The sequence below is a fragment of the Scyliorhinus canicula genome, chromosome 4, assembly GCF_902713615.1.
Source record: "Scyliorhinus canicula chromosome 4, sScyCan1.1, whole genome shotgun sequence".
Taxonomy (NCBI): domain Eukaryota; kingdom Metazoa; phylum Chordata; class Chondrichthyes; order Carcharhiniformes; family Scyliorhinidae; genus Scyliorhinus; species Scyliorhinus canicula.
In genome coordinates, this window is record NC_052149.1 from 57,137,307 (window position 1) to 57,150,245 (window position 12,939).

General features: G+C 44.7%; 1 protein-coding gene across 1 annotated transcript; it reads right to left on the reverse strand.

The window, feature by feature from the left end:
* Positions 1-2,783: 2,783 nt before the first annotated feature.
* Positions 2,784-11,567, reverse strand: mrpl55 (mitochondrial ribosomal protein L55). Its single transcript, XM_038794307.1, has 3 exons — positions 11,422-11,567; positions 7,011-7,212; positions 2,784-3,335 (listed from the first exon to the last, which is right to left on the reverse strand). The coding sequence occupies exons 1-3, from the start codon at positions 11,460-11,462 to the stop codon at positions 3,189-3,191; spliced, it is 390 nt and encodes a 129-aa protein (XP_038650235.1). The 5' UTR covers positions 11,463-11,567; the 3' UTR covers positions 2,784-3,188.
* Positions 11,568-12,939: the final 1,372 nt, after the last annotated feature.

Sequence of the window (12,939 nt, forward strand, 5' to 3'; positions counted from 1 at the left end):
CTACCAGTTGTGGGGGAAGACAGACGGGGGGAGCTGGAAGCACCAATAGACCTGGGAGAAATCGTGGAGAGCATCAGGCGGGGAAGGCACCGGGAGCTGACGGATTCCCGGCGGACTTCTACAAAAAAATTCTCACCAGTCCTAACCCCACACCGAAGGGACATGTTCGTGGACTTACTGGTAAGGGGCACCCTGCCCCCCACGCTAGCGCAGGCCACAATCTCTCTGATACCCAAAAAAGATAAAGACCCTTGGGCAGCACGGTGGCCTAGTGGTTAGCACAACCGCCTCACGGCGCTGAGGTCCCAGGTTCGATCCCGGCTCTGGGTCATTGTCCGTGTGGAGTTTGCACATTCTCCCCGTGTCTGCATGGGTTTCGCCCCCACAACCCAAAAATGTGCAGAGTAGGTGGATTGGCCACGCTAAATTGCCCCTTAATTAGAAAAAATAATTGGCTAATCTAAATTTATAAAAAAAAAAAGATAAAGACCCGACGGAATGTGGATCATACAGACCCATTTCATTGCTGAACGTGGATGCGAAAATACTCACAAAGCTCCTGGCCAAAAGGCTGTGTACCAGAGGTGGTCGCAGAGGACCAAACCGGCTTTGCCAACGGTAGGCAGCACACAGCGAACGTCAGGCAGCTGCTGAACGTAATAATGACCCCCTCCGGAGAGAACACCAGAGGTGATCGTCTCCCTGGATACAGAAAAGGCCTTTGACAGAGTCGCATGGAAATACTTCCTCGAGGTACTGGAACGGTTTGGGCTAGGAGCGGGGTCACCTTCTGGGTGAGGATCCTGTACACCTCTCCAAAAGCGAACAATCGAACTAACACCACCAGCTCTGAATACTTCCCGCTGCAGAGAGGAACAAGACAGGGCTGCCCCCTATCCCCACTCTTGTTCGCACTAGCGATCGAACCCCTGGCGATAGCCCTGCAGGACGCGAAAAGCTGGAACGTAATCCAGAGAGGAGACAGAGAGCAAAGTCTCACTCTATGCAGATGACCTGCTCCTCTATGTCTCGAAGCCATAGGAGGACTGAAGGCATACTACAAAAACTTAATCAGGGCAAAAGCAAGGCATTCCCAGTGAACCCAAACAGGGGAGGGAGAGAGCTGGAGGGGCTCCCGTTCAAAACAGCCCAGAACAGATTCCGCTACCTGGGGATCCAGATAGCCAAAGACTGGACACAGATCCACAAGTGGAACCTGACCAGCCTGGTGGAGGAAGTAAGAAGAGACCTTCAAAGGTGGGGCTCACTCCCCATCTCCCTGGTGGGGGGAGTGCGAGATTAACATACTGCCTAGGTTCCTCTTCCTGTTTAGATCCACTCTGATCTTCATCCCCAAGGCCTTTTTCCAAAACGTAAACAGTCTAATCATGATGTTTGTGCAAAACGTAGATAGTCTAATCATGACGTTTGTTTAGAGGGGGTAAGAACCCAAGAATTCCCAAAGACACTGCAAAGAAGGAAAATCAAAGGGCGTTTGGCCTTACCAAACCTACAATACTACCACTGGGCAGCAACAGCAGAGTGAGGGGGATGGGTACAAGAAGTTGATACAGATTGGGTACAAATGGACGAGGCACCCTGTAATGACCCTCCGGGCCCTGGCCACAGCAGCACCCCATCCTCAACAAGATACAAAACAAGCCCAGTGGAAGCGGCCACACTGAGAACGTAGACCCAGCTGAGACAACACTTCGGGATAGCCAAAATGTCCCTCATGGTTCCCCTATGCGGCAATCACAGATTCCCCCCAGCCATGCTGGATACCACCTTCAGAAGATGGAGGCGGAGAGGGGGCACATTAACGGTCGGGGACTTCGACGTAGGGCACAGACTGGCAACACTAGACGAACTGATGAGGAAGTGGAGGCTAGCAAAAAGACAGGAAATGAGACACCTCCAAATAAAACACTTTCTCCACAAAGAGACGGCAGGGTACCCCGGGCCCCACAAAACATACTGCTAGCGACCTGATAGGCACAAGCAACGAGAAGGGGGGGGGGCTATGTGGGAAATTATACGGACAGCTACTGGACAGAGGCCAGACTCCACTGGACAAGGGCAGACAAAAATGAGAGGACGAACTGGGGACAGAGGTAGGACGGGGACTCTGGAGCGAAGCACTGAGCATGGTGAACTCCATCTCCTGCTGTGCAAGGCTAAGCCGAATGCAGCTCAAAGTGGTGCACAGAGCGCACCTGACCAGAACCCGAATGAGCAGGTTCTTCCCGGAGGTGGAGGACAAATTTGAGCGGTGCCAGAGGGGCCTGGCTTGCCCTAAGCTTGCTGGGTTTTGGGCAGCCTTCTCTGAGGCAATGTCCAAGGTTGTGGGGGTGAGGGTGAAGCCATGCCCAATAGTGGCAATCTTCAGGGTATCGGAGCAGCCAGAGTTACCCATGTGGAAGGGGGCCAACGTCCTCACTTTTGCTTCCCTAATCGCACGCCGGAGAATAATGCTCGGTTGTGATCGGTAGCATCACCCACAGTTGTAGACTGGCTCGCTGACCTTTTGGAATTTCTCCACCTGGAGATTAAGTACGCCACCCAAGGGGCAGAGGAAGGCTTCCTGGATACTTTGCAGTTTGTCGGGCTGTTCCAAAACCTGTTCAAGGCCAGCAACGAGGAGTAAACTAATAAGAATTTTTTTAAAACACACTTAGATGAGGTACCAAAAGACTGCGTAACCCCGGGAAAGGTGGGAGGGGAGATTAAGTGAAAGTATTTGTAATGCTCCAGCTGAAGGTTCCATGAATAATAATAAATAATTAATACTCAAATCTAGTTTACTGCAGCCAGGTTTTCATGATACTTTACAGAATAGAACTAAGCATATTCAAGTCAAATCAATAGAAATGTTGTCAGGAACAGGAGGCACAGAATAAATGTGAATGGTTATAGTCTAGTTAACTTTGAAAGCATTTTCTCCTAGCATTTAAGCCACGGAATAGTAGAAATAAAAACAGGAATCTGTTGCTTTATTCCCTGTGACCTTCCTGTCGAAACACATTTAATAATATAGATCAATTATATCATATAAATAAAAAACAGTACTTATTAATAATATCACAATAGTAATACATGCACTGTGCATTGGCCAAAATTACACTGATTTCAACACCAGTAAAGCAGCCCAGTGATGGTTGTGTTCCTAAAATACAAAATCCTGAAGACTACTTTTTCTTCCAGAATTTACTATAATTGTCAACTTTAAATTCATCTTCGAATTGCTCCTCTTTCATTCCAGCTCTTTTGGGATCACGCTTGCGCATTCTTGCTTTCCGTTCAGCTTCCGGCAAAAGGGAAACATCGACTGGCATCTGTAACAAATCAAGAAATGGTTTTCAACCAACCTGGGTTATCTGATTATCCTGCGTAAATGCACTGAAATCCATACAAGTCACAACAGGAAACATGCAATCTGGCCCAATACAACACAAATTAATAAAATAGGTTTTGGTTTTTTAAAGTATGGGCAGAATATGAAGAATAATTCAAACAGGTGAATTCCAAGTAGCTTCTTTGTCACTGAAATGATTATTTATAATAAATTTCACTTTTACCTTGAAGCAAACTTTAATTATAGAAGATTAAGCGTACTTTATGATCATGGTGGGGAAATCCAGAACAAGGAGCATAACCATCGAGCTGGGCTATTTGGGGGTGAAGTCAATATACATCTTCATGCAAAAGATAATGGATATCTCGAACTTGCTCCTCAAAGAGCTGTTGAGGCTAAGTCAACTGAAAATTTCAAAACTAAGAATTCTATTAGGCAAGGATATTAAGATACAGATCCATTATGATCTAATGGAATGGTTTGAAAGGTTAAATGTCCTCCACTTGTTCCTATGCTCCTGGTGTTCTGGTTAATGCATCAAACTATTTACAATAAATTGAGTTTGGGTTGTCAAGCATAAGCTGAGTAGACCATTGGCCCATCAAATCTGTTCCACCATTCAATAAGATAATGGTTGATCTGATTGTAATGACAATTCCTCATTTCGGAATCTTCTATAATCTTCCATTACTCTTTTTAAATGATCAATAACCTTTCACCCCTCACTTAAAAATATTCAAAGCTTCCACTGCCTTTTGAGGGAGTTCCAAAGACTCATGACCCTCAAGAGAAAACAATTCTCCTGCTCTGTCTTAAATGGGCGACCCATTATTTTTAAACAGAGACTCCAAGAGTTCCAGATTTCTCCACAATAGGAAACATCCTTTCCACATCCACCCCATCAAGACCGTCAGAATCTTAAAGGTTTCAATCAAGATGCGTCTTACTCTTCAGGATCCCAACGGATATAAGCCTTTGCTTATATCCGTTGGGATCCTGAAGAGTAAGACGCATTCCTGACAAGACAACCTGCCCATTCCAGGTATTAGTCCAGTAAATTATCTCTGAACTGCTTCCAACATATTTACATCCTTCCTTAAATGAGACCAATATCCATTCTAGGTATTAGTCTAGTAAGTCTTCTCTGAATTGCTTGCAACGCATTTATATCCTTCATTAAACGAGACCAATGATGTACACAGTACTTTAAATGTGGTCTCTAACCTCCCTACTTTTGTATTCAATTCCCCTCACAATAAATGATAACGTTTTATTAGCTTTCCTAATTACTTGCTCTACCTGCATACTAGCCTTTTGCAATTCATACAGAAACAGAGTAGACATAATTGGGCCATTTTCTCGTTGGAAAGATGTGACACGTGGTGTGCCACAGGGATCTGTGCTGGGATCTCAGCTTTTTACAATTCATATAAATTATTAGGATGAAAGGACACCCAGTTCCTTCTGCATCTCAAGAGCTTAGAAATCTCTCACTATTTAGATAAATTATTTCTACCAAAGTGGACAATTTCACATTTTTCAACAGTATATGCCATTTTCCAGATCTTTGACACTTCACTGAACCTATTTGTTATATTATTGTACCTTCTTATGTCTTCTTCACAACTTTTTACCTATTTGTGTCATCAGCAAATTTAGCAATCATATCGTTGGTCCTTTCATCCTCATCATTTATATAAATTCTAAAAATCTGAAGTCCTCGCACAGATCCCTGTGGCACACCACGTGTCACATCTTTCCAATGAGAAAATGGCCCATTTATGTCTACTCTCTTTCTGCTAGCTAGTCAATCTTCTACCCATGCCAATATGTTACCCCCTACACTATGAGCTTTTATTTTCTGCAATAACCTTTGATGATGTGGCATCTTATCAGATGTCTTCTGGAAATCCATGTATTCACTGGTTCCCCTTTATCCACAGCATGTTACTTCTTCAAAGGACTCCAATGAATTGCTTAAACATGAATTCCCTTTCACAAAACCATGTTGACTTTGCCTGAATACCTTGAATTTTTCTACGCACCCTGCTATAAGTGGAGTTGCTATTCCATGTTTCAGAAAAATTGAGTGGTGGTCTGATCGAGTGAAAACTGTATTTTATTAATATAAACCCTTTAACTCATACAAAGTATCTGCAGTGGTACATTAAGAGTAGGTCCTCAGCTCAACAGAAACAAACTCCAGGCTGAAGTATTCTCCTGACCCTACTCTAGAATACATATTCTCCCACTGATCAATATAGTAAAAAAGAATGGTGAGCCCTGTCATATGACTTCTTCACTAACAATAGGAAAATAATACCCTATATTTCATTTAGTTTGCATTCTGTGCAAAGAGGAGTTGAAATGTATTTCCTCTCACATATAATAATAATCTTTATTATCGTAACAAGTAGGCTTACAGAAGTTACTGTGAAAATCCCCTAGTTGCCATACTCCGCCGCTTGTTCGGGTACACCGAGGGAGAATTCAATCTGCCCAATTCACCTAACCCACGTCTTTTGGTACTTGTGGGAGTAAACTGCAGCCACGGGGAGAACATGCAGACTCTGCACAGACAGTGACCCAAGCCGGGAATCGAACCTGGGACTCTGGTGCTGTGAAGCAACAGTGTTAACCACTGTGCTACCGTGCCGCCCACATATTACTTTCCTTGAATGAGAAAGTCTTCTGTAACAAGTATATCTGGACTTTTGTAACCCATAAACAAATCGTCTTCTGCAGAGACTTTTAACACCTCAACCACAAAGCAGTACTTTTATGTTTGCATCACATGCAATATGAACATTGTGTTCTTCATACACCCTCATTAGTTAACAGCAGTTTGCACAAAGTTAGCAAGTAAAATATTTGGTTAAAGGCAACAGTTGTGGTGATAAACGTTCACTCCTGCTGAAACAAACACTGCATTGAACAAATTGAAAAGATATTAAGTAATCTGTGCTCTGTTCTGGACTAAGTGATCAAGGGCTAAATTACTTGACAAGATATTTCGATTTCCTGTAATCCTAGAAACTACCTGAGTTGTATATAGGTAAATAGATAGATGTAGCGATATACATACACCCCCACCTTTATTTTATGATGTTGTTTTTCAGTATGACATTGGAAGCCAGCTACGCAGTCTTTTCAAGATAATGTTTGATGTAGAAACTCACAAATATGGGTCACATTCTTTTCCTATGAAAATAGTTTCAAAACTTGTGAAATGGGGAGTTAGAGCATAGAGCATAGAACAGTACAGCACAGAACAGGCCCTTCAGCCCTCGATGTTGTGCCGAACAATGATCACCCTACTTAAACCCACATACCCAACAATCCCCCCCATTAACCTTACACTATGGGCAATTTAGCATGGCCAATCCACCTAACCCGCACATCTTTGGACTGTGGGAGGAAACCGGAGCACCCGGAGGAAACCCACGCACACACAGGGAGGACGTGCAGACTCCACACAGACAGTGACCCAGCCGGGAATCGAACCTGGGACCCTGGAGCTGTGAAGCATTGATGCTAACCACATAAATGGAAGATTTTGAACTAAAAAATGTCATTTATATACCTTTGTCTTTTTGATTTTTATTGAACAAATTTTCTTCCCTTTCCTTCTGAACAATAATTATTTAATACTTACGGTAATCATTTTTTTAGGCTCCATGTATCGGATATTGATAGTGGATCCGTCAGGTCGAATCAGCAAAACAGGATACAGCCTGGCATAGACCTGTCTACCACATCGAACTATTGATGTTCTATTTGAATTGTTCCGCCTGGGCATGATGGACACAGGATACACAGCAGGAAGCATTCTTTCAGAAATATATAGCTGCAAAGATCTATTGAAAGTAAAAATATTTACTAACAAATTTGAACCAATGATTACTCAAACAGTTAAAGCACATGCATAATCAACAGCAACGTATCAATCCTGTGTGTGAGCAGCACGGTGGCGCAGTGGTTAACACTACTGCCTCGCGGTGCTGAGGTCCCAGGTTCGATCCCGACCCTGGGTCAGTGTCCGTGTGGAGTTTGCACATTCTTCCCATGGCTGCGTGGATTTCACCCCCACAAAAGATGTGCAGGCTAGGTGGATTGGGCACGCTTAGTTGCCCCTTAATTGGAAAAAATGAATTGGGTACTCTAATTTTTTTTAAAAACCAATCCTGTGTGCAAACCTCAATCACAGTGGAAGCTAGATTTCAATGCATAAGTAAATTGGCAAAATTAACTGCATCTTTGGTTCTCTTGAGTTACGTAAATTTGTTAGAGGATATTGGGAGGTCAAATAATTATGTTTTTCTGGATATATATTTAGCTTTCTGGGAAAATAAAGTCCAGAATTTATATATGCTTCTCACAACCAAACGTTGTCCTAACGTGCTTTAACACCAAAACCAATACATTTGAGTTGCACTAACTGTTGCATTGTGGAAACACAGCAGCTAGTTTGTGTACAACCTCCGACAATGTGGTAATAACCAGGTAGTCAAGTTTCCATTATAATTTTTAAAATTTATTTATTCATGGGATGTGGCATCGCCATTTGGCCCAGTACTTATTGCCCATCCCCAATTGCCCTTGACCGGAGTTAAGAGTCACTCACATTGCTGTGGGTCTGGAGTCACATGTAGGCCAGACCAGGTAAGGATCCAGATTTCCTTCCCGAAAGGACATTAGTGAGCCAGATGGCTCTTTACAACAATCATAGAACATAGAACAGTACAGAACAGGCCCTTCAGCCCTCGATGTTGTGCCGAGCAACGATCACCCTACTCAAACCCACGTATCCACCCTATACCCGTAACCCAACAACCCCCCCCCCCCCAACCTTACTTTTTAGGACACTACGGGCAATTTAGCATGGCCAATCCACCTAACCCGCACATCTTTGGACTGTGGGAGGAAACCGGAGCACCCGGAGGAAACCCACGCACACACGGGGAGGACGTGCAGACTCCGCACAGACAGTGACCCAGCCGGGAACTGAACCTGGGACCCTGGAGCTGTGAAGCATTTATGCTAACCACCATGCTACCGTGCTGCCCAATCAACAATGGTTTTGTGCCATCATTAGATTTTTAATTCCAGATTTTAATTGAATTCAAATTTCGTCATCTCCCATGATGGGATTCGAATCTGGGTCCCCAGAGTTTTACTCTTGGGTCTCTGGATTACTAATCCAGTGACAATACCACAACATCACTGCTTCCCACTTGGGATAAAATATTGGTCAGGTCAGGGATAACTCGGCTTTTTTTCAAAATAGGATCCTTTGGCCACTCCACTAACGGCCGAAGCAACTCAGCAAACCTTTGGCGGTTGGGCTTGAAAAATATCGACAATGCTTGAATTTGGAACTTAAAATATCAAGGAGGCCTTGGGTCCCTATTCGTTCAGTTCTCGAGATCACCAGCCAGACCGTCAAAGCACAAGGAGCAACAACCATTGTCTGGCCATAGTGATAGGATCACCTCCTATGAGTCTGACCTTACCGCTGTGATCAAGGATAACAGGGCATTAACATCCAAGCTAGAAGACCCAGAGAACAGATCCAGAAGCAAAATGTTCATGTTGTATGGTTATTGGAAGGGATTGAAGGCTGCGTCCTACTCAGTATTTCTCAGACCTGTTGCACAAAATAGTGGTGAGAATGGACATCCAACACCACCCCCCCCCCCCCCCCCCCCCCGACTTAGACCGCTTCGACCAAAGCCTCGCCATGGAGATTCTTCTCCTGCTGTAATTGCAGGTTTCACAGCTTTAAGGAAGAGTCGGTGCTTCGATGGGCAAGACAGCATTGGGATTTCAGGTGGGAAGGCCACTCTATCAGATAATATCAGGAAATGAGTGCAGACCGAACCAAGCAAAAGGCCGCCTTTAACAATGTGAAATCCTCACTGGAGAGAAGGAAGTCAACTTCCAGCCGCCATCGTTAAACATTCGATGAAAAGGACTATTATTTTGACTCGTTGGGACATGCATTTCTTTGTCCAGCAGTACAATTTGTGCTATATTTAATCTGATCTATGGCTCGTTGTATGGTACTTTTCACGTCTGTTTTTTGGGTGTGTTCTTGATGACCATAGTTGTATATGAGGGATTTCTGCTGTTTACAATATCCTATTTTCTTTCTCTCCGTTATTACTATTTGGCACGACTTTCAGTCACCCTCGCGGCGCTCCAAGTCAATTACGTTTTTAATCCCCACGATAAGGTGTGTTAGTTAACAGGAGTGATATGAAAACATCTTCTGCAGCCCATAATAGTTTTTTTTAAATGAGCTTAGAGTTTGTGTTGAGTTGCTTTCTGTTATTTGTAAGATTTAGGTTATTGCTTGGGGCTGGTTTAGCTCACTGGGCTAAATCACTGGCTTTTCAATCAGGCCAGCAGCACGATTCGATTCCTGTACCAGCCTCCCCGGACAGGCGCCGGAATGTGGCGATTAGGTGCTTTTCACAGTAACTTCCATGAAGCTTACTCGTGACAATAAGCGATTTTCATTTCACTGTTCCATTTGTTTTCGTGCGTGGTTATGCTCGGCTCCGACAATGTGCTTGGGTTAGGGAGGTGGGTGTGGTGGGGGTTTAGTTTTGGTTTGCTGACGGTGTCTGCTGGTCGATCTTTGTTGAGTCACCTGACTTGGCTCGCTGGCCATCTTGGGTTTGGATTTATTTATTGTCATGTGTACCGAGGTACAGTGAAAAATATTTTTCTGCAAGCAGCTCAGATCATTTAGTACATGAAAGAAAATAAATAGGAGCACAATGTAAATACATAATGCCAGCATCGAGTGAAGCATACAGGATTGTAGTATTAATCAGGTCAGTCCAGAAGAGGGTTGTTTAGGAGTCTGGTAACAGCAGGGTTGATCTTTTGCTTTGTCTTCTCAGTGCCCCTTGTTTAACACGCCATGAGTATTTCATATTCAGACTACTTCCCCTTGAATAGGGGCAATGAGCAGGGCTACCTACTCTCACCACTTTTATTTACCCTCGTAATAGAGACTCTCTTTGTAGCCTTGAGAGCTTCAATGGAGGGGTATTAATTGGGATAGGGGGGAACATCGAGTATCTTTTCATACAGATGACCTCATTGATAGTCCAGAGGTGGATACTGCTCAGTCGGAGGTCTCCTGCTCTGCCTAGTGCCTCTGGCTTGTAAGGGGGCTTAATGTCCTTTTTGCATTTGGAGAAGATTAAATTTACTCTCAGGTTGAGAGATTGTACCCGAGATTGTAACCATTTATCTCCTTTTTTAAAGATCTAGACATGATCAGCTGTAGGAATTTGGGGTATAGAGCTGTTTTTTCCTTTGTATTGTTAGATAAATATTATTTCTGCACTTATATTCACATTAATTTTCTGTACTGTGCCTGTTTTGCAATGAAAATATGTTTGTTGCATTATTTGTTTGTTGCAAAACTTAAACGCCTAATAAAGACATTTTTAAAAAAGATTGCTGTACAAGGATACAATGTTTCACAAATTTTGGAAAATGTCATATCAGATTAATTTTGAATTCCAACTGCTTGAAAACCATTTTAAAAGATACAAATCCACTTATTTGCATTGCTAATATTTTTCAAGTGAAGTATGAGGGCTGAGAAAAATGCTGTTGGGATCATAGCAGATACTTCTGCACAAACACTGCTCTCACATAAGGCAACTTGCACGATTTCAAATCTTCCAACAATGTAGGAAAATCCATGGCAGAAGTTCAACTTTAGATAATTCTTACTTGGACAGCTTTATTTTTCACGGGACACTTCAGTTCGTATGTTGGAGGAAAGCAAACAAAATAAGGGCGCAAGCAAAATGAGGAGGAGCGAATAGCGCATCAGATTTGGCAAGGCTGGAATGCACTTGTAAATAAAGTCTGGCTCCCAATTCAGTCATGTGAATAATTTGACCAGCGCCTGGGCCGGCGGGCAGATCCCAACATGAATGCAGAGAGCTCGGCCTGGCCTCTGACACATCAAATACAACTGAGATGTGTTTGAACTATCGATATTTAACGGTTCGAATCGACCTCGCGCCCATACTTACGGCACAAACCGCCACAGCCGCGCGCTCCATCCCAACGCCATTTGTGGAAGCCGGAAGCGTTCAGCGCATCAACCCAGTCCGCAGCGCAACAGCGGCACCGAATTGTGGTTCCGCCCTGCCGGCCTGGCCCGGCCTGTCAATCAGCGCTCTCGCTGCCGGCTGTTTACTAAATTAGTTTTTGTAAGCAGCCAGCGTGATCGAAGGGTATGATCGAAGGGTATGAAAGACACACCTGCGCAACAAAACAGACTGATTGCGGTAGTTAGAGATCAAAATACTCCCGACATTTTTCACGCCCTCCCGCTATTTCCCCCCCCCACGCCCGACCCACGCCATGATTCTCTGAGGCCGAGCGGCCGGGCCTTCACGCCCATTTCAACACAGCAGCAAACACACCTGCTCGCTGCCGTCGTGAAACAGGCGGCAGATGCCCATTTGGGGCATCTGGGGGCTCGATTGGCACAGCAGTAACACGGCAATGCCAAGGGGGGCATAGGCCCACAATTGGTGACCACCAATCGCGGGCCGTGCATCCGTAACGGACGACTCTTTTCCCTCTGCCGCCCCGCAAGATCAAGCAGCCACGTCTTGCGGGGCGGCTGAGGGAAAAGAAGCCACCTGCGCATGCGCGGCTGACGTCATCGGCCGCGTCAGCCGGCATGACGCTTAGCGTGCGGCCTTGACGACCGTCGTCAAGGCCGTGACGCACGGGGCCGCGCTCCTAGCCCCGCCCGGGGGGGGAGAATCGGCCCCGGAAGTGGCGGTGAATGCTGCCGTGGGTCACGGCCTGTCCCACGGCAGCCTTTACGATTCTCCGCATTTGCGTAGAATCTCGCCCACTGTCTGTGCACCACTCTGGGAATGAGCCAGTAATCCCCTCTGCTGTTGGTTTGCCATTCGGCCCATCGAGTCTGCTCTGTCATTCAATGAGATCGTGGATGATATAATCCTCAACTTCACTTTTGCACCTTATCCCCATAACCCTTGGTAACCATTATCACAGCTCCTTGGGCCAAACCCTATAATATAAATGGTTCCCTTATATTGGAGAGTACAAACTCCCCAGGTGAATAGGGCTGGAGGCAACCTTCCGTTCCTAATTGGGAGGAACCTCACAAGGTAAAAATGCCGACCTGGGAGCCCGTCAGGGAGAGTGACTCTGTGGGATGAAAAGTGTAATTGTAGTATTGATTAAATAAACCTAAATTGTTATCCTGCCTACCTGCTGTTGTATGAATTCCTTCGGCTATCAGACCCATACTGATTAAAAATCTGTCTATCTCAGCCTTGAACATATTTGATCCAGCCTCTACAGCTCTCGACAGTAAAGAATTCCACAGATTCACTACCCTTTGAGAGAGAAAAAAATTCCTCCTAATCTCTAAAATGGGTGACCCCTTACTCTAAGACAATGCCCACTCATCCTCTCCTCTCAGCATCTACCCCCCTAATAAGGTTGATGCACCATCAATTGGACACGAGACGAAGATGTGATCCAAACAAAAGGCTTTAATGCAC

Coding starts and splice junctions, on each gene's coding strand:
- mrpl55 (XM_038794307.1), bottom strand. CDS start 11,462: ATGGCGTTGGGATGGAGCGCGCGGCTGTGGCGGTTTGTGCC. Junction 7,213..11,421: donor CGGCTGTGGCGGTTTGTGCC/GTAAGTATGGGC, acceptor TACTTTCAATAG/ATCTTTGCAGCTATATATTT. Junction 3,336..7,010: donor AGCCTAAAAAAATGATTACC/GTAAGTATTAAA, acceptor GATTTGTTACAG/ATGCCAGTCGATGTTTCCCT.